The sequence below is a fragment of the Centrocercus urophasianus genome, unplaced genomic scaffold (genome assembly GCF_019232065.1).
Source record: "Centrocercus urophasianus isolate 14NV4802_14NV808 unplaced genomic scaffold, USGS_Curo_1.0 seq_11, whole genome shotgun sequence".
NCBI lineage: Eukaryota > Metazoa > Chordata > Aves > Galliformes > Phasianidae > Centrocercus > Centrocercus urophasianus.
Window position 1 is genome coordinate 88,460,134 of NW_024884253.1, and position 25,247 is coordinate 88,485,380.

The following is a 25,247-nucleotide window of genomic DNA, read 5'->3' on the forward strand; positions in this document are numbered from 1 at the left end:
CTGTGTATCCCTTATGTGGCAGACTGATTCTGAAAGCAGATCCTATTGTCTAAAATGAACGTGCCCTTAATTTACTCTGAAAGGAAGGCTGCCTATATGAGAATTCTTTTAAGCAATGAAACCAACTTAAATTTCCACCCGCAGTTCTTCGCTTATCCTACAAACTGCTCGCTCACTTATGTCAAAGTCTTTAAAGGTTTTATTCACATTTTTCACCTAAGTGGTCAGGTTCATACCATGGCTCCACAAAAGCAATGTTGGTACAAAAAAGGGGGACTCTGAAACTGCTGAATGAGGTAAACAACTAACACTGGCTGTAAGATGGTGGATCTTTCACTAAAACATATTACATTAAAAGTGAATATTGCATATTGGAGGTGGCAACTTGTTGATCATAAATTGCCTCAGCAATACTCTGTAAATACTGAGCTGTTAGTATTTCTGCTAGAGAGCAGCAGTGGTGAGCTTCTCTGCAAGAAAAGGGAAGCCAAAAATTGACAGCACTGCCAGGGCCCTCAGTGCTGAGCTTTGCAGTCCCACAATATCCAAGCACAGTGAAGCAGAGCAGGTCACATGATGGCAGAGACAGCTGAGTGTCTGCATTGCTCTACGTGTCCATGGTGGTAAGACATATCTGAATTAAGCTAGGAAATCATCATAAAGTCAGGAACCAGCTCCCAAAGCAATAGCCAGCATCAGCCACAGTCCGATAGCTGTGAGAAGAGCTATGAGCTAGGTCCAAAATCCACAGCAGAATAGACAGCCAAGTATGAACACAGTTGCAACATCGCTGCAAAATGACTTTTGCAGCACTGGATGTAGCCTAGTTAAAGCCAGGGGGAGTCTCTGTGAAGGCTTCTTATTGTTCCTTTACCACAACCTTTAATAGTAAGCTTGTTCCTATGAAGAAAGGCGTACTCAGGTATCACAGAATCACCAAGGTTGGAAAAGACCTACAAAATCATCCAGTCCAACCGTCCACCTATCAACAATAACTCTCACTAAACCATGTTCCTCAACACAAAATCCAAACGTTCCTTGAACACCTCCAGGGACAGTGACTCAACCACCTCCTCAGCAGCCCATTGCAGTGCCTGACCACTCTTTCAGAAAAGCAACATTTCCTAACATCCAATCTAAATCTCCCCTGGTGCAGCTTGAAGCCATTCCCTCTAGTTCTATCATTAGTTACACGTGAGAAGAGGCTGACTCCCAGCTCATTACAACCTTCCTTCAGGTAGTTATAGAGAGCAATTACCTGACAATATCAGTCTAAATAGAGTTTTAAATATTTTTTTTCACGGAAGTGTGTTGCTATTTGTCTGGACTGATAAAAGGTTATATTTCAGTTGAATAAGAATCCAATCTCTATTTTAAGTTACCCAAGATGAGTGGGATTTTTTAATTGTTTGTTTGTTTCTGCCTTTTACTCAGATGTAATCTACTGTAAGTTACTGTATTTGGTTACTTAAACCAGCTAAGTTCTGAATAGTCTAGAATTCAAAGGGACCAGTAGTAAGCTGTGATGGTGTATATCTTCCAGTCCTGACTGACGTAGTATCTAAAGCAAGCAAGAACAGTCTAGGACGTCTTTTGGTCTTAGGCCTAGCAGTAACAACCTTTTAGGATGGAACTATTAAGTAAAGGCCTTCAGGATTTAGTCATGTTTCCTTATCCGAGTGACTGTATCAGTTATACATCACCTGGGACTTCTTCCTGCCATCAGGGTCCCAAGATGACAAGTAACAAGAGGTGGTTATCTTTCACACGGAGCAAAAGGACTCAACTGGAATTGCCATAAACAAAAGGCAGTAAGACACTTGGGCAATACCTGGTATTTCCTACTAATCCAGAGGAAGATGGGGCAGATGTTAACCTGAGTGGGAATGAAAGTCTTCTGAGGTGCAAGCCGTTCACCCTCTTGGGGAAAGGTGAGGAGAATTCAAAGAGGGTCTTGGAGCTGAGCTGAATAAGGGGCACTCTTGCACCTATTGATTGAATGGCATAAAGCTACTCAACACCACTCGAGAGAGAAGTTCTTTGTCATCTGTTAGGGAGGTATTTCTTTCTTTCGTCCTCTAAGTTGAAAATAAAGGTATGACTTCATTTGAATCTGTTAAAAAATGATCATCTGGAATTGACTTATGATGAAACTAAAGTTGCCAAAGTTTTACTGACCTCTTGGGTCTCATGTTTTCTGAAGTGTTTTCTTGTTTAAAATTGTTGATTAGTATTTGTTTTAGGTTAGACTAATGGTCTAATTAAATAGAATGTCCTGAGCCTTCAGGAATAAAGATTTTTGTTTTGTGCTCCATATGGGGCCTATGAAGTCCCTAACTATTCATTTTCCTTTATTAGGTGATTGTGTTTCGTCACTGATGGGATAGGTAACTGCATCCTTGTCATTTAAAAGTCTTATGTATTTATATAACTTTCTAGAAACTGCCTAATATGTTTATAAACCGAATTCTTTTAGTTCAGTAGAGGAACATTTCTAAGCAAATGGGATGATCGTCCCCAAGCCATTGACTTCACATGCAGAGCTGCCAACAAGGTCTGTAACAAGAGTGCTGCTGAAGCTTCCCTTTGTCTCTGATGTCCCTCAGAGAACTGAGCTGAACACAGGGTCATACTCAGAGAAGCTACTTCTACCTACTGGGATAGGAGTAAAATGAAACAGGTTAGGGATACTGCTTTGATCACTAATTGAGAGAGTTTCCTTAGGGAGACACTGAATTTTATTTTGGCAATCTGTGCTATGACAGTTGAAAAGTTTAGTATTTGGGGCTGTGAACTGAGGCAGCTGTTAAGGTCTGGTGGCTTCTAATGGAGAGAGACAGCCTACAGGGGCAACTGGACCCCATCAATGGGCATAGGATCAGGAAGATTTGAGGTAAGAAATGCTGAACAAGATGTTTCTCAGTATTTTTGTCAGATCCTTATGCAAATATTTGCTACCTTCTTTCCTAATGTGGAAGTGTTACTTGGAGCCTGTCACATCAGAGGTGGGTAAATGTTCCTGCCTGCTGGGGTCTACCAAGGAGGAAATCACAAGTTAGAGATGATAGAAGTTCTCTGACTCCTCGTATTTCCCCTCCTGGGAACCCAACATGGTTAATGAGCTGAGGCACAGGCCACAAGTCCGTAAGCGGGACTCAGGAGTTCTGATCCATGTATCTGCACATACTAAGAAACAAATGGTTATCAGCAAATATTTGTAATCAGAACTGATGTTTTGTATTTTATCAAAGCAAAATGGTGGCATCTCCAGCTAAGTTTTTTTTTACTCATCCTTCGGTTGCTTTATCTGACTCTATCTCATATGTCAGGAGCTGTAGAAGCTCCAGCTGCTGTGTTTGCATGCCATTCTCAGGGTTCTTGATGTTTGCATGCTGAATTGCAAGACCATTTTAATCTAAGTTTTCAGAAACTTGTTGAATGAGAATGGAATATACGTGTAGAGGGGAAAACGCAAGAAGAGTGTTATCTGAGAATCCTTTTTCTGAACTCTGTACAAAGAGTGATCCATTGTATATACATATCTGTGCACATCAGTAATTTGGATTTTCATGCCTTCTGTGGAATAAATCTATTCAATATTTGCATATTGTAAAATCTGCAGATATTTAATGGTATGACTTGACTGTGTCGTTTGGGGTACTGTTAAGGTCTAACTGTGAATTCTGAATGTCAGGAGTTAAACTTAATGCATTGCTCTCAAGTTTATGCAGTTACTTTTTAGACAATTGTTTGAGTTTGAGAATTACTGGCCATTTCTGCTATGGTACTTGCACTGATCTATTTAAAAGAGAACAGATATGTTCACTAGGCCAGGTGTAAGAATGGAAAATGACTGTGCTGCAAAATGCCAGTTCAAATGGTTGGTGAAGCCAAGCATAAGTGAAATATTAAACAGATGTGAGTCACCAAATATAGAACATCTAAGTCCTAGCTGTAAAGGGACACAAATGAGATGATAGGGTATTAGGAGAAAGATGCAATTTACAGGTCAGAATGTAATAGTAACCTTTCACTGTGAAAATTGAAAATTAACCTTGAGAGTATTGGATCATTTACAGCTTATATGGTACTCTTATTGAAGAGGAAAAAACTCTAAAAAGGCTTCCTGTGATCCGGGGCTTTAAAAATGGTGCTATTTAAAGTGTGTTCTTTTTCCCTTCTTTAACTGCATCACAGCATATTTGTGTTTGTTGATGCCTACACAGACAGCACTATTGGGATTTCTTGGGGGTTTGTATAACTTATTTTTCCCTATTTAAAATTTTCATTAGAAGCTACACGGTGATTATTGACTCAGTTCAGATGAAATTCTTACTGGGCACTAGTCATCATGTCTTCTGAACTTACCTGAGTATTTTACTACTTGCCTGTCTTTTATCACTGTGCTTGAGACTAACAGCAGAAGCAGGTTCAGTCAAATGAATGTGAATCTTCATTATAATTACCTTTTTATTCCTTTAAAAACCTGTTTTCTAATTATGATTAACACTTAGAAAAATGAAAATAGAATTGAATATTACTTATTTATTTGTTAAGCTGCCCAAAGCAATTTCCTTTCGAATGGGTGAGAAGCATCTGATGCGTTAATTTAAAAAGTAGCACAGAAGGAAGTAGAAGCTAGATGCTGTGTACTCAACAGCACCAAAATGTAATAAATAAACAAATAAATTTGGAATCACGGAGGTGTGCATTTAAGATACCATGTAATGGTAGCTAGTAGTGATCATTATACCAGGGCTGCACTTTACTGCCAATAGTCCATTACATTTTCTTACCGTGCAACAGATGGCAGCAGTGGAGCAGCCTGACAAAATGTTGTCTGACATGGAAGTGCACATGAAGAAAAGGTGTATTACTGAAATTCCTCCATGTGGAACAAAATATCACCCACTGACATTCATTGATGCTTGCTCAATGCTTCTGGAGACCAAGCAGTGGATGTGAGCACGGTGAGGTGATGGGTGCTGCGTTTCCGCAGTGCTGATGCTGACAGTGGGTCATCTCCACTTGTGCAGGTTTTTACAAGCACAACATGCAGGCTCTTGTTCGTGGATGGTGAAAATGCACAGCTGATGGTGGTGGCTTTGTTGAAAAATGCTGTTTTGTAGCTGAGAATTTTTCTCTATCAAATAGTGATATTGTGCTCTTTGTATCTGTTGTAGTTTCCCCAGAAATAAATAGGAGGCACTACTTTTGCGTGTGTGACCTACCTATAATGCAGCTTTTCTGGGTTTGTAGAAGGAAATTTTACAAATATGTTCATGGGATGCAGAATTGTAAGTTGGGCTTCTATCCCATTTTATATAGCAACTTAATTTTATTATTGTTCACATAAAAAGTAATAAAACAATGCAAATGTATAAAGTAAGCTGAAGACTTTTAAGATCCTTTCTTTATTGATTACAGATTGCAGTGTCCAAGTGTACATTCAGTTACAGATCTCAAATAGTTTTGCATGTAAATACTCCCAACATCTTCTACTTAGTGCTGTCATTAGTACAAAAATTTTATTCTGTTTTACTCTAACAGCTCTTTGGCTTTAGCTTCATTTAGATAACATTCTTTAAAAGTGAAAGGTCGATTACAAGTCCTTTTTTCTTTTCGCTTTAGGTTGCTCTGGTGCAGTGGACAGAGAGTGTTGGTCTTACTCTAGTTAACAGGGATTTGACCTCCATGCAACTGAAGACCCCTGGTGGACACATTCTGACATACTATATTCTGCAGATATTCCCCTTCACTTCTGAGAGCAAGCGCATGGGAATCATAGTTCGGGTAATTTGGTGGCAGGCGGTTGGTTCTCATTTCTCCAAAGCTGCTTTAACTGCATGTGTGTTTTGATATTTCTTAGTAGAAACTTGATCCTTCGAGGAACACATTTCACAGGATTTTCAAATGGAAAGCAAACATTAGACTAGACAAGCAATTGTGTGAAATTTAGGCTGACGTGATTTTGCAGAGAGCCTCGTAAAGGACAAGCTCTTATCTCACATGGAAACATGCTAATTTCAACACTTTGTGCTTAAGCTCTGGTGCTGCAATTTACTGTTAAGCCTTCATTTTTAATTCAATTTTCAATTTGCTGCTCTCATGCAAAATATGTTGCCTGTTCAAGGGGTAAACTGGTGTGGGGAATTTGTTGCAGCAGTAATTCATCTTTCTTTGCTAACACTGCTGCTGCTTTTTCAGGAATGCGTACACAGCTGAAACACCGCTGGGTCTGGGTGTAACAGATGCATGCTTATTTGTCTGTTAGATGTCCAGGTGGGGACACAGTAATGATTATTAAAACCTCAAATGCAAGGAAGCCACCACACCATGAAAAGGAAGGTTTAAATCTCTGCTAATATCAAGACATGCACACGTTATGTATTTCTGCCTCTACCTGTCTGAAAGCAGACAGGCAGAACAGTGTCAGACATGGCTGTGTGTTTAGATCAGTGCTACATGCTAGTTAACTACCTATCAGACTCATCCCATTCCATATTTGCCAATGGATAACAAACCAAGCATGCCCTCAGCCTTGGGCAGACATACTTCAGACAGCATGTATGCGTGCTCGGGTCTGAAGAGAACTTGGCATGTCTGTGTTTCATTAAATGCAGTTGGCACTATTTAACACTGTTTAACAGTGTGTTAGAGACATGTTCAGAGCTACTATGAGAAGCCTGCAGATCAGATGAATCTGTTATTTCAGCAACAGACCACACATCACAAACTCCTGATTTAGGTAATACTTGCCTGAGTGTGAATTGTTTGACTAAGTAATGAGTGTTTAATTATTAAAATATATGTAACATGCATAACACCATTATTTGTTAATTTCCAGTTACTTGAAAGATACAGAGCAAACTTTCTGTTTTTAAATTAAGAATGAATGCCACAAAAGAAGCAAATATTTCAGTAGTTAGAGTGGGCATCACAATGACATTTTAAAATTTAGGAAGAACAGGAATGTTATGGATGCCAAGAACCTGATGCTTTGACTTCAGTTAGAACTGGTCTTCTAATCCAGGAAAGCAGGGAACATGTATCTCTGTGGAATCAGAGAAGTCACTGGAAATGTAAACATGAAGTAAAACTTATCCAACCCTTTGCAAGTTACTTTGTCTTTTATAAATGATATTCTGTTGACTGCTTCAGAAGACGGGTTGTTTGTAGGTAATTTTTTTGTTTGTATAAACAGATCTTTTTCTCTGTTTCTTCTGTGAAATTTTAGGATGAGTCTTCAGGAGAAATTACGTTTTACATGAAGGGCGCAGATGTTGCAATGTCCACTATTGTACAGTACAATGATTGGTTAGAAGAAGAGGTAAGAAACAGAGTTAAATACATTTTTGACATATATGTGTATATATATATATATTAAAAAAATGTAAAATATCAGATGTTATTGGAATTGATTTAAGAGATCCTGAGCCAATGCAATGGCTTTTCAAGTTCAGTTAATCACACTTTGAATGAGTTTTAATGGTTTAGAGTTCTTTCATATTTTTGTATAATACGTAGAGAGGAACAAAGTTAGTAGTCATAGCAGAACGTATTCGTACTTAACACAAGCAAATTTGTTTTTCATTGACTGATCTTTCACATGAAACCAAATGACTTCTGAGAAGTATTTTCTCGTAAGTCTGTTTATCCTGAAATAACCTTTTATAAATTCTGCAGTGAAGCATGATTATGAATTACAAAATTTGATATGTGATGGAGGTACACTGAAATAGCTTTTTACCGTATTAGCTAAATTTAATATCAAATAGCTACTGACCAAACTTCAAAACTGATTAGTGTTTTTCACTGTGTCATTGTAGTAGGTACCAGCAATCATCTTATTTTGACCCTACATACAGACAATATGTTAATACAATGATTACACCATGTATGTTCATAATGGTATTGGCAATATGAATCAATATCTGCTGCAGGGCAGCTTGATTTATTCAGGGACATGAATAAATTAAACTCCCTGAAGACCTAGCAAAATGTCATAAAAATTACTTTTGGCGATAATGATGCACAATTAATCGTAAAATACTTGTTTAATTTATTTAGCTTTATGAGGTCAAATCAATACGTGTTCAGCAGTGGACAGCCTTGTTTTTCATTATGACGTGCTATTCCATGGCTATTTTAATCTTCAGGCCTTTTGCTGACAAGAAGTGCATTTCTGTGAAAACAAAAATTTAGCTCTGCTGCATGCTTTAAAAACAGTTTTATTTTTAAACTTTCACCTACAAGAATTTTTCTTTAAGGTAGGAAAAAATATCTAATTGGCTTGCCAGTAGTATACCAGATTGGGAAAACTGAAGTGAATATTTTTTGTGCTTTTTGTGGTTTCTCCTAACTCATCTGCAGTCGGAAGAAACATCAGCTTCTGTGCTACAGATATACTGTTAGCATACAGTCATACAGTGTGAAATACGAGCATACAGCTACGTGTTGGCATAATTATTCTTTTGATCTGTTTAGTGTGGTAATATGGCTCGAGAAGGGCTGCGTACTCTGGTTGTTGCCAAGAAGTCACTGACTGAAGAACAGTATCAAGATTTTGAGGTATGGAGAGACAAAATGATCAATATTATTAGCATACCTCTTGTATTTTGCCTTATTTAGTTACTTCAAGGGGAACATTCCTCTTTTTTATTCTATTAATAAAGAAGATGACTCATATTAAAAATACCAATATTTGAAGTATAACACGCTATTATAGATCCATCAGTGACTGTTCTGTAGTTAGATGCAGGATACTGTTTAAATGGATTACCACACTGGATTGTATTTCCCCAGAAGCCAGCATGTCTCAGCATTAACTGAGACAGGGGAGGTTTAGGCTGGATCTTAGGAGGAAGTTTTTCCCCCAGAGGTGGTGAGGCACTGGCACAGGTTGCCCAAGGAGGCTGTGGATGCCCCATCCCTGCAGGCATTGAAGGCCAGGCTGGATGTGGCTCTGGGCAGCCTGGGCTGCTGGTTGGTGACCTGCACACAGCAGGGGTTGGAACTGGATGAGCATTGTGCTCCTTTGCAACCCAGGCCATTCTGTGATTCTGTGATTCTGTGTTAATTCTGTATGTTAGTATGACTAAGCAATCTACTTGTTCTCAAATACCAGGGCAGTTTCTGTTCAGATGCTGTGATGCCTGACTCAGAATAGGTTCTTCAGAGGGTTCTCTAGAGATGACTTATCAGAACAAATGTGTAGAATTCACTTTTAACCTTGTTCTTTATTGAAGGTGTTTAAATACAACCTTTTTTTATAACCAGTTGATAGACAAAAATGTTTATTTATTTTTTTTATGAGTTACAACCAAGTCTAAGTGGTTTTGTGTTTGCGCAGAGTCGATATAACCAAGCAAAATTAAGCATACATGACAGAAACCTGAAAGTTGCTGCTGTTGTAGAGAGTTTGGAGCGGGAAATGGAATTGCTGTGTCTCACTGGAGTAGAAGATCAACTGCAAGCAGATGTTAGACCAACCCTAGAGATGCTAAGAAATGCTGGAATAAAGGTAATGAATATGAACTGGCGGCATACAGATTATCACATACTAACAGGAGGGGGAGTATTTTTGGTTTTGTGGGGGCTTTTTTTGAAGGCTTTTTTTTTTTAATGTTTTTTTACAATACATTATTTACACTTGTGTACATTGAGGTTCATCCAGAGTAAGAAATATGCTGAGTCCTAAGCACATTCGGGATGACAGGGAAAAGCTTTTGTGTTTTCTCTGCAGTTCAACTGCCAGTGGGTTACCACGATTTCCCCCTGTCTTCATGTAAATTGAGACATAAACTTTGTGTGCGGCAAAACAGAATGGGAGCTGTTTAAAGACAAACACTTCTTTTCTGTGTGACTTATTGCAGTAAAAACTGCCCATTAATTTTAGTTAAAAAGTCATATGTTGGTATACATTCCATGGTAGCCTGATCTCGTGCAGTATCAAATGAAGGTTGGAGTGACATGTTAGGTAGGTATGGACAACAGACCAAAAATATCCAAAAGAATTAACTTTTACATTATTTTTGCAGATATGGATGTTAACAGGCGATAAACTGGAGACAGCAACTTGCATTGCAAAAAGTTCTCACTTAGTGTCTAGGACTCAGGATATTCACATTTTCAGACCTGTAAGTATAGGTCCAGCTTTATTGTTGGATTCTTCAAAATACAGCTAATACCAGTATTGCTTCATTTGATTGGTATTGGTCACTTGTTACAAAATTGATGGGTTTTACAGGCATTTTACACTCCACACTTGTAACAGTGGATATTGTCAGTCACCTCTTGGATGGAGAAAAGTCTTTGCAAGATGCTGAGTCATAGGAAGGATTCTAGGAATATGGTTCTAGCTTGTTGTAACATTTCCATTGACAGCAGTCTGTAGACTTGAGCAGACTTACTTTTGAATTAAGCTGTGATGCCACAGTTTGAATCAAAATGGAAGTTGGAAGTTTTTGTCCATGAATATTTTTCTAATAAATATTGCATTTTATTAGCACACTGCTTAAGATAATTGTTAGAAAAGTAAACTGAATGTCTCTATACGTTTTTGCTCTATTTACATGGTGCCAACTCCACTGAACTCAAACAAAAATAAGGATTTTTCCAAACTTTGATGCCGTGCTATCAGACATAATGTCTGTGTTTGCTCTAAATGAACCACTTGCACCTAAAGAAATAATTGTATGAATATAATTTACATGTAAATGTAGTTTCTTATGAAGCATCAGAATGGCAAATTAGGCCCTGCAGACCACTATTTGCAATTAAATTATTAATGCTTCTGATAAAACTTCAGATCAATTTTTGTTGACCTTTCCACATTGTAACATTACAAATTAAGTCTTCCTGAACAAAATCTATTTAGTTTGAGTCAGATTTTTATTTTCATTACCTTGGCTAATAAGATCAGCATAAAAACTGTGTTAACTTAGAATACACGAAGTTTTAAATTGGTTAGAAAACAGATTAATACGACATTATTTCTGTGGCTATGTTTGTTGCAAAGAAAGAACTAGTGGATTAATTTAAGAAGATACCAAGCACTTTAACACTTTTATTTTACCTACAAATTAGTGAATAAATTATTTACTAATTTGGCTTCCCAAAAAAGATGTATTTTTTTCATGCTCTTTTTACTCAGCCTGCTTATTTTGTAATGAAATTAATTGATATACTGTTCTGGAAATATTTACAAAGAAAAGGTGCCTCTTGTCAGGTGAAAGCTGAAGCTCATCAGTGTGTGCCAAGTGCTGTCATCTCTGTAATGCAGAAAGATTACAGGGAGCAGTGCAACCCTAACAGTTCCTAACAGTTGGCAGAATAGCAGCTTTCACTGGAGGAAAGGGGGATAAAAAAAATCTGGATTGAGGTTTATGTATGGATGGCTTCCAATTACGTGCATTTTAATGTAACCCAAATTTTGTGTGGTGGAGCCCATTCAGAGGATGAAGTCTTTGGACTCCATCTGATTCTATGTAATAATTAAGACTTGCATATTTTAAATCTTTAGTTAAAGTGCTGGCAGATCCAAAATTAGAGGCGTAATCTTGTTGCTTTTATTCTATTTTCTAACTTTGTCCTACATGGTAGCTGTAAAAAAAAGTCGAATAGTTTAATAAAGGTAAAAGAAAGAAAGGGAAAAAAAACCCCTCTCTTCAAAATCTGGTTTACTTTAAATTTTTATGCTTTGTGTTCTAGCTCAAAACTTTCCAAAATCCATTTAGTAAGCTTTGAACCATTTGGTTTGAGGTTTTGTTTTGCGTATTTGACAGCTGGGCCTCTCTGGAACAATAGTCATGAAAATTTAATTAAAAATTGTCTATAATGTAATTATTCTAAACTGTACCATTCAGTGAGCATTTTTCTGTGTCTCTGGAATTCTGTCTACTTATCTAAACTGAAAGAACTACTAATATGAGCATTTTGTACTATTCTAAAAATATGCTTTATTGGTTTAAAAAGTCTCTGCTTTTGTTTTTTTCTGACTTGGGAACTGTTTCATTGTTTGGTTTGACCAAGATGGAAAGACTCGGGTCAACTTGAAGTTAAACTATTTTAATTGTAGTGATATTTTAGACCTGATCTACTTCTGTGAGGAGCCAGTTAGGTTGACTACACGCATTTTCCTAGTTTGAGGATTACTTGTTTAGTCCATAAGGATTAGAAACTTGCAGCCACCCACGTACTGCATTAAGATAAGACATTTGTTGATTCGTTAATTGTATCCAATCCTAACATTGAAGCCTTTTAGGTATGACTTCTCAACACTTGATTTGTGTGCTGTTGTTTAGATTTTGTTTGCTCTTAAAAAAAAAAATCTTTTGAGTAAGTGGTTTTTATTAAAGGTTACTACTCGAGGAGAGGCTCACTTAGAACTAAATGCCTTTAGGAGGAAGCATGACTGTGCCTTGGTGATATCTGGGGACTCGTTGGAGGTAAGAGTTTGGTTTCTATCAAATTGTATTTACACTTCATGAACATAAAATTAATGTGTTCATGAAGGATATTGGTGGCTTCGTGCTCTTAAACTTTTTCCAGTATTTGACCATGTTGTAAGAGTCACTACTGTTTTTCACTGAGTAGTGACAGAGTGAGACACGTTCACATTTCTCTGGTCTCCTGTACAGTAACGGAATGAGATGAACCAAATCTCATGGTAGCATGCCATGGTACTGTTTCTTTGTTTGAATCTAAAGCATGTTATCTGTCTAAATGAAATGAATGTCAGTTTAAAGTAATAGGTTGCATTTGGAAGACAGCAGCTCTCTCAGGTATCTCTTACAGAAAGATACCGTGCGAGCAAAACCCCATAGAAGAGATCTTTACACTGTGTTTTTGTGTTAGAGCGCATGCTGTATCATTTCACCTTTAACATAAACGTCCACGTATTTTTTTCCCTTAGGTTTGTCTGAAATATTATGAGCATGAATTTGTGGAGTTGGCTTGCCAGTGTCCCGCCGTAGTGTGCTGCCGATGTTCTCCCACCCAAAAAGCCCATATTGTCAAACTGCTACAGCATCACACTGGAAAACGCACATGTGCAATAGGTAACTGTTGACACTGTCTTCCTTTGCAGTAGGTAGATCTGTAATAAGTTTACACAGTAGATGGCACCTTTGAGAAAGAATTCAAACAAAACTGAAAAGATGTCTTTATCAGCCACCAAGTAGTTGAAGTAGTTACATAACTGTAGAAGCAAATACCATGAGAAAGGTGTGTTTTTCTTTGTTCCTCCTCAGGGAAAAGTCTTGATGGCTGAAATCATTAATCCATAGGTTATCTGTGAGAATGTAAAGCTATAGTAGGAAGTTTTTAAAACATTGTGAAGGTCAAGAGAGTAAAACCTCTGAAGAGCTGAATATTGCAGTGGCATTTTTCAGGTGATGGAGGAAATGATGTCAGCATGATCCAAGCAGCTGACTGCGGGATTGGAATTGAAGGCAAGGTAATGTTACTAGTCTCACTGTCAAGTGTAACGTGATTCTTAGATGGTAGTAAATTGAACATTTTGAATTAAAGCATACTGTGAGATGATAGAAAATGCTTATTCTTTGAACCTGTAAGTTCTCTGCTTCTATGTTCTCTGTTTTTTCTTTTTAAACACATCAAGAAAAGCAGAAAATACTACAGTTATCTCTGTGAATCTATTAATTTATCTGAAAGAAGCAAGCTAAGCCATTAAACATACTTGATATAGAAACTGTATTGTTTTTATGACATGCACCAAAAAAAACTGTCTTTTGTGTCATGTGGCAGAATTGATTTCTGAAGCAACCGCAGCAAAGTTTGTAATTTGTAAAATGAACTATGATTTCGAATTTTGAATTTTGAAGCATATTTTCTACACAGGGTTTTATACTTTGAATATTTTTATTTTGTTTCTAGGAAGGAAAACAAGCCTCCCTAGCAGCTGACTTTTCCATCACACAGTTTAAACACATAGGTAGGCTGCTGATGGTACATGGTCGAAACAGTTACAAAAGATCAGCAGCACTTGGTCAATTTGTCATGCACCGAGGCCTTATTATTTCAACTATGCAGGTATTTAAAACTCTTTTCAGAACAGTTACAATCACTACATCTCTTTGAAATGTCAAAAAATCTTATGCAGTATTCTTTTTTCCTTGTGATGTTTCATATATAGAACTTTATTAAATATGTAATTATTTTCTTTTTTTGTAGGCTGTGTTTTCATCAGTCTTCTATTTTGCATCGGTTCCCTTGTACCAAGGTTTCCTGATGGTAGGGTAAGTTCACACCAGCAGTTACAATATCTATTAATAATTACATCCAAACGACTTTTTAAACAGCATCCTATAGTTGGTGTCTGCCCCATTTCTTAGACATTTATCATTGGTATGCTAACAAGACCTGGAATGAGCCTATAAGAAAAACCTCAAACTAGTTTGGATGTGCTGTTATATCCACTATATGAGGTGGGAAAGTTCTCTGAAGACAGAAAACTGCATAGCTTTAGAAGATATCATATAATACTTTCGACTTTCAGAGCAAAAACAATAGAGGAAATGTCAGTGTCAGCTGTTATACAACTTGCAAGACAAGCCTCAGTGACCATTAACAAATTGTTAAAAAATGGAGCTGAAGCTACTATGGAATTTCCATTAAATAAGTCGGGTACATTAATTTTCTTTCTGAATCATGTATGTAGAATTAGGAGCACGCTGATCCTTTTGCAAAAGCTTCTTTAGAGATACACCTCCCAGAATCATGCAGCTGAGATACACGCACAGATTCATGTTTGTCCTTTTTCTCTGCCCCTTATGTCCTAAGAGCTTCTTTTCATACTTCTTGTTTTACTTTATTTAAACAGTAATGACTCAAATTGTAGCCAAATCAAGGTCTGTTTTCACCAAACACTGCAGAGGCAAACTGTAAACTTCTCCAAAATGCTTGTAAATAGTTATGCTGTCCTTCTGAGAGTGCACAACTAATGTGTGCATAAAACCCAAAGCCTCTTTCTTAGCTGCTAAGACTTTGGTTCATCCTCCTGCTTTACTGTGATGTCAGAAAAACAGCGCTTGTTTTTTCTTTAGTTTTCATGCCATCTTCTGTTGATGAATTCAAATGCAAGGTCTTTGGACTTGTTATCAAAATGCAGAAGCGCAGTGTAACAGACAATAAATTTGGGATGATATATGCATGGGAAAAAAGGACTTCTTTTTTCTTTTGACATATAAAGTCTCTTCCCACAAATGGCAGCTCTCAGAATCCCAAGACCAGGTTACATTTGTGAAGCTGCCCTACATTGGTGAGCTGTCTCAGTGCTGCCAGCTTAACTTCATTCATGTTAAAACAGTAGTTGAACACAATATATTGGTTTAAAATCATATGATACAAAAACGCTGGTTTGTGCTTTCCTTTCCACAGGTATGCAACCATATATACTATGTTTCCAGTCTTCTCTCTGGTGTTGGATCAGGATGTGAAGCCAGAAATGGCACTGCTGTATCCAGAACTTTACAAGGATCTCACAAAGGTATGAATGTTCTCAGTGCTGAAATATGAAGAACTGTTGAAATTGCTGGTGTGAAAAACTCTGAATTCTTAGAATCATTTTTGTAAGGTGTTCCATGCAGATAAATGTGTAACTAATGTAATGTAGATTTCTGTGTTGCAAAAGTAATCTGTGGTCCCAGATGTTCCACTAGGTTTTGTTAGTAGATTTCTAAGTCACCAGACTTCAGACTGAAATGTCATAAAGGCATATTGTTACAAAATTTGCTCTTAGTCTGACCTTAGGAGCTTCAATAAGGAGCTTTTCATGGTTATTTTTTCACAGCTCCTTCCTTTTTAACTAAGAAATTTAATTTATGGATTGATTTTTCCCGTCTTCTGAAAATTATTACTGATCTCTCTCCTAAAGCTGACTTTCTTTAAATAATGGGTATCAATGATTGAAATGTCTTTGCTGAATCATCATACAGTTACTGCTTACTACAAGAAAGACGTAGATGCTCTGGAGCGTGTTCAGAGAAGGGCAGTGAAGCTGGTGAGGGAATTGGAGCATCAGTCTTAGGAGGAGTGGCTGAGGGAACTGAGCCAATTGTTTAGTCCAGAGAAGAGGAAGCTCTGAGGAGACCTTATTTCCCTCTACAACTACCTGAAAGGAGATTGTGGCGAGACAGGGGTCAGCCTCTTCTCTCAGGTAACTGGCAATATGACAAGAGGGAATGGCTCAAGTTGCACCAGGGGATGTTCAGATTGGATATTAGGAAGGACTGATCCTCTGAAAGAGTGTTCAGGCACTGGAATGGGCTGCTGGGGAGGTGGTTGAGTCACTGTCCCTGGAGGTATTCAGGAAAGGTGTAGATGTAATACTGAGGAGCATGGTTTAGTGGGCAACATTGGTGATAAGTGGACAGTTGGGTTAGATGATCTTGGAGATCTTTTCCAAACTTAATGATTCTGTGATTCTATACTTTCAGTTTCCGTACATATATCTGCAAATAATAGAAGGGTGTTGTTTCTTTACCCACAAATATGGATTAAATCACAAGAGTTTTCTTAAGTTTTTTTTCTGAAAAGCACTCCAGCTCTATTTTAAACTGTTTGCTAGAAGTGTTATGATACAAAGCAGAAGCAAGAAGAAAGATGTTCTAAGGACAGTGTATTCTTCAAAGACATATCTAAGATTTCAAAAGTAGACTGCAGTCATAGAGTTGACACTGCAGATCCTTTGTCATTTGAATTGTACTAAATTAGCTATTCACTATGTTAGTCTATGACAATTTTTTTCTCTTCTATTTGGAGATCTCTTCTTCAGTATCATTTAAGTTTCTTTGAGATGGCAGATTTTATCTCCAGAAGGTGTATCTCTCAGTTCCTATGGGTAGTTGTAAGCTAGTCTGTGGAAACCTGCTGATGGGATTTTTCTGTTTCAAAAGATAGAAAGAAGTTAACCTGCACTCTGAAACTGCCCAGGATGCGTAGTAGATGATGGCAGACTTAAGATTTTTCAAGCTTAAATGACAGTTCTAGGAGGTAATGATTTACTGGCTTTCCCAGCTTACATTGTACCTCTGTGAATGTTAATGTAGAACAGAAATTACTTTTAGAAAATAATAATAATAAAAATGAAAACGTGGAGCAACTAGGGAGTACGTTAATGGTTCAGTATATGCCAAGCTGAATATGATCACTGAATGATTATGGATGAATAGACAAGAAGTGCTTTACACGTGCTACATTTTACTTCACTATAATAAGGTAATCTTACTGTGTGTGTTTATTGGAACAGCTTATGATCATGGTGTCCTAGTTGTGACACTAGGGAGTGTCCTTGTTTCTGCACATTACTTTGCAAATTCTGTATTATAATACAGATCTCTAGCAATGCTGTTCAGCTAGTGTTACTCAAGTGCGTGTTGACATAGACTAGAATTGTATTCTTAGGAATTGGTTTCTTCTCTAGGATATGCTGATGGTGAAAGAGCTTTCAGGATATTAAGATTAAAATATGCTTGCACAACTCATTGAGAGACTCTCTATTGCAAGAACAAGCGGAAATTAGCAATTATTAAAATTACTTCAATCTGGATATGATACAGATTGACCTGGACAGGGTTGAGAGGTGGGCCTGTAGGGACTTCATACGGTTCAACAAGGCCAAGTGCAAAGTCTTGCACCCATGTCAGAGCAAATTCAAACATGAATACAGACTTAGTGATGGGTGGATTTAGAGCAGCAGATTGAGAATGGTAGATTAAAAACTAAATATGAATCAGCAGTTTGTGCTTGCAGCCCAGAAAGCCAACAGTATTGAGGACTGCATGAAGGGAGTGTAACTAGCAGGTTGAGGGAGGTGATTGTCCCCATCCCTACTGCTCCCATGACACCCCACTTGAAGACCTGCATTCAGCTCTGGAGCCTCCAGCATAAGATGGCCAATGGACCTGTTGGAGTGGATCCTGAGAAGGCAATGGGGATGATCAGAGGGCTGGAACACCTCTCCTACAATGAAAGGCTGAAGAGTTGGAGTTGTTCAGTCCAAAGAAGAGAAATGCATGGGGAGAATTTATAGAGATCTTTCAGTGTTTAAAGAGGGCCTAGAAGAAAGACAAGCAAAGAGTCCTTATCATGGATTGTAATGACAGGATAAGAGGTAGTGTCTTTGAACTAAAAGAAGGCAGGTTTAAATTAGTTATTAGGAAGAAATTTTTCATTACAGTGGTGATGAGGGACAGGAACAGGTTGCCAGAGAAGCCATGGTGGATGCCTCATCCCTGGAGGTGTTGAAGGCCAGGTTGGTTGGGTCTTTGGGCAACCTGACCTAGTAGGAACTGTCCCTGCCCAAGGCATGGGGATTGGAACCCCCTTCCAACTCAAACCATTCTATGATTCTGTGAGGGCTGGCTACTTGCATCTGAAAATTATTTGTTGCCTGTTGTGTAGCATTTGCTAGAGTCTTAGAAGTGACATAATCCTAGTTTCATAAAGTTGAATCAAAACTCAAACTTATTCTTACTTTACAAATCTCAGTAATTGGGAGCTAAGGTCTACAGTGGAAATAATGCATGGTACTGAAAGGAAAATGAGTAGACACTCAAATGAAAAACAAAAAAAGAAACAGACAAAACAACAGCAAAACAGAGTATTTTTCTGTATGTTGGTAACCAGTAGACTGTATACAGAGGTGTGAAAATGCCTTTAGCAGCTTCCTGTGAACTCTGTGTATCTTAGAAAATATTTTAGCCCATACTGAAACCATCTCAAATGAATTAATTAATCAGTTTCTACAGCAGTGAAGCACTTAAATTTCTCTGTAAAGTTCTGATAATTGTGTATCCTAGGATGATCAGTTCTTCTGAGGTAAAATGGCTAACTGCTTATCTTTTTTAACTTTGCATCTTACCATATTTCATCAGTACTCGTAGAATACAAGAGTCCTGAATGTGTACAGCTTTTATTGTTTGATTTATGCATATGATTCAAACTGTAACTATCACAAGATTTAAAGTATTTTTGGTGCTTGCATAAAATTTATAGTAGCAGTCATGTTTATGGTGTGACTGAAAATAGTTCATCCAACATGGAGAAGTGACTTGTGACCATGGTTTTCTTGAAGTTTAGGTCAATAGGTGCAGAATGTTATTTTTCTTGCAGACTACTTTTGTGATAAGACGTAAAAACACTAAAAAGTGTATAATATGACTGTTATTGGTCTTCTGAAAACTAACTGTAGCACTGCAAGCCAAAGTGTGTGTTTGCCATTTAAGACCTGAACTGTCCTGCCCCCAATTTTAACTGCATGCAATTTCTATGCACATTTGCAATGAATGATCGTAAAAACGAGCGGAAGCTTTTTAGCTTGTATCACTTCAAAGACTGCTTGTTATACTTGTAAAATGTCTCTGGAGTGCTTAACTATTAAAATATATGAATTTAATAGATTTTTTTTTAAGTAGTGTTTAACTGTCCTCTCACTTCTTTCCCTTAGGGAAGATCTTTGTCATTTAAGACCTTCCTCATCTGGGTTTTAATCAGTATTTACCAAGGTAGGAGAGAGTCGTGAATTGATTGAACTGAGAATTTTGTATCTGCTATTGTATTTTTATCTGCTGTGTATAGTTTTTCAGGAGCAGGTTAAATTCCCAAAGCTTAACATTTCATCAGCAGTTATATATATTGCTTTCTGTTTATCTTGTAAATCGAGATTCCTGCAGTGTGCCAGGCCTATGGATTGGCTTGGGTTGTTATTTTTATTGATGCGTGTCGTCTAAAGAAGGACATGGCTTTAATTAAGTTCTAATGCAGAAAAATTTCAGCGAGTGCTTATCACATTGCATATCCTTACACAGTAGTTTTCTTTCATGGAATGACAGAAGTACTGTTGAAGAAATCTGAATTATGTAATCAGTTAAAAGTAATTACACTTTCACTTATTATTTTGTCATTTAGACAAAATCAGGTTAATTGACAGTTCATCAGATATTTTGCTTGAAAAGGTACTTAGTTTTCTAACAGTTTTGTTTCTTCACTGCTCTGTTTTCTTTTATTTCACATGCAAAAAGCACAGTAAATATCACATCTCTTTTTTACAAACATTCATGTTACCTAATATCTAAATAACAGTTTAAATAAATAATAATATAAAAAAAACCAACACTGAATAAACTTTCCTAATAAGCAATAAAATGTTCAGTGTGCAATTGAACTAAAATGTCATTGTAGAATGTTTTATTAAATTTGTTTGCCTTTCCCAGGTGGTATTCTGATGTATGGAGCCCTGCTGCTTTTTGAATCTGAATTTGTACATGTTGTTGCCATTTCCTTCACTGCCCTTATCTTGACTGAGCTCTTGATGGTTGCACTGACCATACGAACATGGCACTGGTTAATGGTGGTGGCTGAATTTCTCAGTCTTGGCTGCTATGTGGCCTCTCTTGCATTTCTAAATGAATACTTTGGTAAGTAATAGTGTTTTAGCAAAGTTTTTAAACAAAATTTTTAAAGTGGTTTTTTCTCATTTTGGTTAAGAATGATGTTATGCTTTATGAAATAGAGCTTTTTCTGTAAGAATATGGATTTAATTCATGTTGTTTTAAAATACTCTTCTGCCTACTTGTCCCAGGGTTTGATTCTCATTTTTCCTGTTAATATGGTTTATCTGGGTGATAAACTTTTAAATCAAACCTCACATGCTCTTCCCCTCCTTGATCTCATCTTCCAACGACAATCCAAGCTGCTCATCTTAAATTGTCCTTGAGATTTGTACTTGAAATGGATATGTTTTGATAAAATGAGAATCGTTCACCGACCTGGTGATCTTTCTGTCTCATTGCCTCTAGCCCAAGAGCTGAGGCATTGCCAAACTAGAAGGTTTAGCAACACAGGCTAAAACAGAGGCAGAAAGTTATTGATATTTTATATAATCAGTCTATTTCATAACTACAATGAGATTCTATATAACTTGCTTTGTTTTAAAGTACGTTTTGCCACACTGTGTCTTATGGTTCTCATTATTCATAATTCACAAGATTTACAGTTCTCTCCTATTAACAGTCCAAGCATCTGAGTGTCAATAATACATATTTCTTTTTAAATCAAATTGTCTTTCACTTAAAAATTATCTTGGTCTTTGTGTGATTTGATGGATGTAAATTACAGAAATACACAAAATAACTGTGATTATACTCCAGTATAGGAGTAGCATCAGGCTCCTCCTTCCTCTGTTTTACAGGAGATGACAGTAAGATCCTTTCTTGTTACTTCTCATAGCAGAATTAAATGTGCTATATGGTAGTTTCTAGTAATTGCAAGGTTCTGCTTTCACTCCCTGTTGTCCCAAGCGTTCAGTTGTACACGACTTTTTTTTAATTGCTAAATGCTCTGCCACCTGTCTCAAGTGATCTGTTGACTTCCAGACGTATGAAGAGTCGCATTTTAATTTTACACTCTAATTCAGGTTTTACAGAGAACCTTTTTCATTTCTCTGACACTGATACAAGATTCTTCAATAGAGACCATTGGGTTGATTCCAGAGTGTCCCCAGCCAGCTGGCAAGAACATGAACAAGCACTAGCTCTTTGCTCCAATCTTCAAGGAACTTCATAAAGCACAATTTGCTGCTTTGTCTTGTAAAATCATCCATGTTAGAAACATAGAATCATAGAATCACAAGGTTGGAAACGACCTATAAGATCATCTAGCCCAACCATCTCCTCATCACCATTAATGTTGATAGCAGCAAGTCCTTCCATCCCTTCTAGGTATTTCTCATTGAGAAGCACCTCTAGGTGGTGTTCATAAATGTGCTTTAAAAAAAAAAAAAAAAAAGACTTGATAGTGCTCTACAGCTCCAAGTCCTGGAAGTAACTCAGTTTTTAGGTTTCTGAATTAACTGCATGCAGTGACTTCCTTAGGCATGTCTCAGTGATGTGTTACGTGGGCTCTTAGTATGTCTGAGCAGGCTTAGGCTAAAACATCAAAATTATACATTGAAATCTAATATAGAAAGTGTTCTTAAATGAGCAAAGTTGGAGCACTAAAGCATTTCTTTAGCTGAATCATTTTGGAGTTAATTTTCATTCACATTTAAAACAGCTCTAATCAAGTTGCTTATACATTTGATTATGCTTCAAAGACGACTCAGGCAAAATGCAAGAGAACTGCCTAATCACTTACAGCCTCAAAACATAACCAAATGAATCTATTTTCAAATTTTTGGTTGAATTGCTGTTTAAAACCTCTGACTGTCATGTGAAAAGCAGTAATATTCCAGTTAATGCTACTAACGTCTTTTCCATTTCCTTTTTTGTTGTTGTTTTTTTTTTGTAGCTAGTCTTCTTGTCTAATATTCTTTTCACATAACTTCCGTATTTTCTGTAAAACTATCCTTTCATTTTCGTTCTCACCCTTGTGTGACAGGTATAGGCAGAGTGTCTTTTGGAGCTTTCTTAGGTAGGTGAAGTTTAACTTTTCTGGAAGATAACTTGTGGGGTGGGGGATGTGGAGGGAGGTGGTCGGGGGGGGTTCTGTGATTCTTAAGTACAACCTGACCATTGCAAAATACGGTCCAAAATTTCAGTGGCAAGGGGAGGATGTCACTGTTGTTGTCATAGCTGTCACAGAAAGTAGCTTTTGACTGTGACTTGTGGCAGTATAATCACATTGCTTTCTCTTTACATTTTCGGGCTGTGAATTAATTTCTGAAGTTTTAGGAATCATTTGGTCTGGTCGTTGTGTCTGTTTCAGAGAAAAATGATCCGAATGTGAAATATAGCATCCAAGAAAATTAGCAGAATTTCTGGTTGGGAAATTATAGTAGGTATGAATAGTTTGTAGGAGTAGAAAAATGATAAACTGCTTTAACCTTTAACATGAGAAGCTCTTGGTGCTAAGCTGAGATCCCAGTTCCGCTGAAATCACCTTGTGCTGCAAAACTGTGCAAAGAGCATAAAGGGACTGAAGCTTTCATTTAAAGAAAATAATCAGCAAAAATGAAATGTTGAGGTTAGCTTTCTCTCTGTGTTGTTTCTTTTGCTTGATTTGTCTGTTCTTAATTTGTTCTAATTTGCATAAGCAAACCTTTAAGAGAATTGATTGACTTTGCAATACAAAAGCTCCAGTTTCCATGTTATCAGCTCCCATTATGAATTTTTGCTCTCTGTTTCTGCAGATGTTGCCTTTATCACAACTGTGACCTTCCTGTGGAAAGTGTCAGCAATCACTGTTGTAAGCTGTCTTCCACTTTACATTCTCAAGTACTTGAAGCGCAAATTTTCTCCTCCAAGTTACTCCAAGCTTACCTCGTAAGAGTACATATATTCCTAGGGGCTTTTTTTTGCTCACACCAGTCTTCAAATCAAACATTCACCGTGCTTTAGTGTCTATGGATTTACATTGGACTAAAGAAACTAAGAAATAAAAGCGATCAAGTGAATAGAGCACAAACAGAGGAGGAAACATCTGACAGGTACATAACACAGAAGTACACTACCAAGACTATCAGAAATAACCTTTTTTTTTTTTTTTTAACCTGCTGATTATAAAATAAAGCTGAATTACTTTTGTTTTGACAGTGCTTCTGAATTATTTCCTTGCTACTGTAAAGGATTTTTTCCTACTATGCTGATCTTCTGCAAGTTGAAATGAAAGATTCGGTGATTACAAAATTTCCTAATCTTCTTCTAATGTTCCCATGTGGACAAACTCATTTGTCCATACTTACTATACCAAACGTAATACCTGTAAATGCCATTGTCTGTATTAGCAGCTAAATATTATTCCTCATCAAACATGGATAAATATGCACTATTTGAATTATGTACAGATGTCTGCGTAGCACAGTATTATTTTAGGAGCTGTTGCCCATTTCTGTACTCTATTTCTGGCACCAGTAAATATTACAGATCTGTGATGTTGACAGCAGTTCTTTCAATGCACATTAAAAACCAGATTGCACAGAAGCTGTTGTGTAGAAAACTAAATGACAAATTCTGTACATCATTCCGCTGTACCTGTTGACCTATACAGATAACAAAGACATTGCTGCTCAGTAAATATGTTTTAAAATTTTTATTCATTTTGTATTTGTAAAACTGCAAATAGTGTCAAAGTACATTTCTATATATGAAAAGTCCAGTAAACCTTGTATTAGCTAAGATATTTAAATTGCCTTGTAATCTGTTTACTTGGGTTACTCAGGTAAAAATGAAAGATGAACACACAAACATTGTGGTAGGAAAATGTCATCTTCCAAGTTGTAAATGTTACGTTTTTATAACTCAGTTTGAGTGCAATCTTGTTTAAAAAAAAAATCTTTCTTTTTTTTTTGCATGCTATCAACTGTCAGTTGTATATCCTTGCTGAGTTACAACATTTACAGCAGCTGAAGATTTGTTAAAGGATCTTACTCTGATAAAACCTGAAGGGTCCAAATGTTCCGTGCTGTGCTGGAAAGTAGGATGTATTTTAGTTTCCTGTTGTGCTATAATTTTTCACTCTCAAGAAGTACATATAACAAATTGGGCATAGTCTCATAATGAGTGGAGAGGATTAGTATAACTACCCGTGCTTTATTTATTAAATATTGGTGTTGGTTTTTTTAAACACTTAATATTTATGTCATTTTCATGTCTGACTCTATGCCTTTACAGCATAATTCCTTGCTTGATACCTTTTCATTTCTCCCTTGTACGATTATAATATTGGATAAGTAACATCTAAGTAATAAATCTACTTCCTGGGAGAGCAAAAGGGATTGCAGCAGAGATACGTGGACTACACCCCATTAATTTTGTTTTGAAAGTTTTTCCTAGCAGTTCTTTGCTTGCTTTTGTTTTTTTTTTCTTTTTAATTTATTTTCATTCCTCATTAAAGAAGCAATAAAGCCTAATTTTTACTAAATAGTATTGATAGTATATGTATTAAATAAACTACTGAGGTAGTGTTTCTTTGAATTGCACAACACTGCACAGCACTTTGCTCTGTCCTTCTATGAACTCACTTCTGTGAAAGCTCCACGAGATGTCACTGTTCTCGCATCCTAGCAGAAGCCCTTCTTCATTTCTTGTGGTTTTGGAAAGATACCCTTGGTTAATAGTTTTAGTTTAGTCCCATTTTCTTTTTTAGTTGCTGATTTGCTTTCATTTTCTTGGATGTTGTTTTTTTTATCCCCAATAAGTGTTTTTTTCCCCTTTGAACCATTAAGAAAAGCCAGCACGTGCAGATCTGAGGTACTGATGATGTTTTCTTCAGATTATCTTACAATT

General features: G+C 36.9%; 1 protein-coding gene across 3 annotated transcripts in view; it reads left to right on the forward strand.

Moving 5' to 3' along the window:
• Positions 1 to 24,882, forward strand: part of ATP9B (ATPase phospholipid transporting 9B (putative)) — a 156,580-nt gene extending 131,698 nt beyond the window's left edge. The window contains exons 16-30 of one of the 3 annotated variants that reach the window (XM_042837054.1): positions 5,632 to 5,793; positions 7,238 to 7,330; positions 8,488 to 8,571; positions 9,353 to 9,523; positions 10,041 to 10,139; positions 12,360 to 12,449; positions 12,917 to 13,061; positions 13,395 to 13,459; positions 13,900 to 14,055; positions 14,197 to 14,261; positions 15,403 to 15,511; positions 19,472 to 19,529; positions 20,238 to 20,441; positions 22,402 to 22,434; positions 23,153 to 24,882. In XM_042837054.1, the coding sequence (XP_042692988.1) occupies positions 5,632 to 5,793; positions 7,238 to 7,330; positions 8,488 to 8,571; positions 9,353 to 9,523; positions 10,041 to 10,139; positions 12,360 to 12,449; positions 12,917 to 13,061; positions 13,395 to 13,459; positions 13,900 to 14,055; positions 14,197 to 14,261; positions 15,403 to 15,511; positions 19,472 to 19,529; positions 20,238 to 20,441; positions 22,402 to 22,434; positions 23,153 to 23,289 (1,671 nt within the window). In that variant the 3' untranslated portion in view covers positions 23,290 to 24,882. Of the gene's footprint in view, positions 1 to 5,631; positions 5,794 to 7,237; positions 7,331 to 8,487; positions 8,572 to 9,352; positions 9,524 to 10,040; positions 10,140 to 12,359; positions 12,450 to 12,916; positions 13,062 to 13,394; positions 13,460 to 13,899; positions 14,056 to 14,196; positions 14,262 to 15,402; positions 15,512 to 19,471; positions 19,530 to 20,237; positions 20,442 to 22,401; positions 22,435 to 22,728 lie in introns of all 3 variants that reach the window. The other 2 variants (XM_042837070.1, XM_042837062.1) reach the window with 2 other exon arrangements.
• The last annotated feature ends 365 nt before the right edge of the window (positions 24,883 to 25,247 follow it).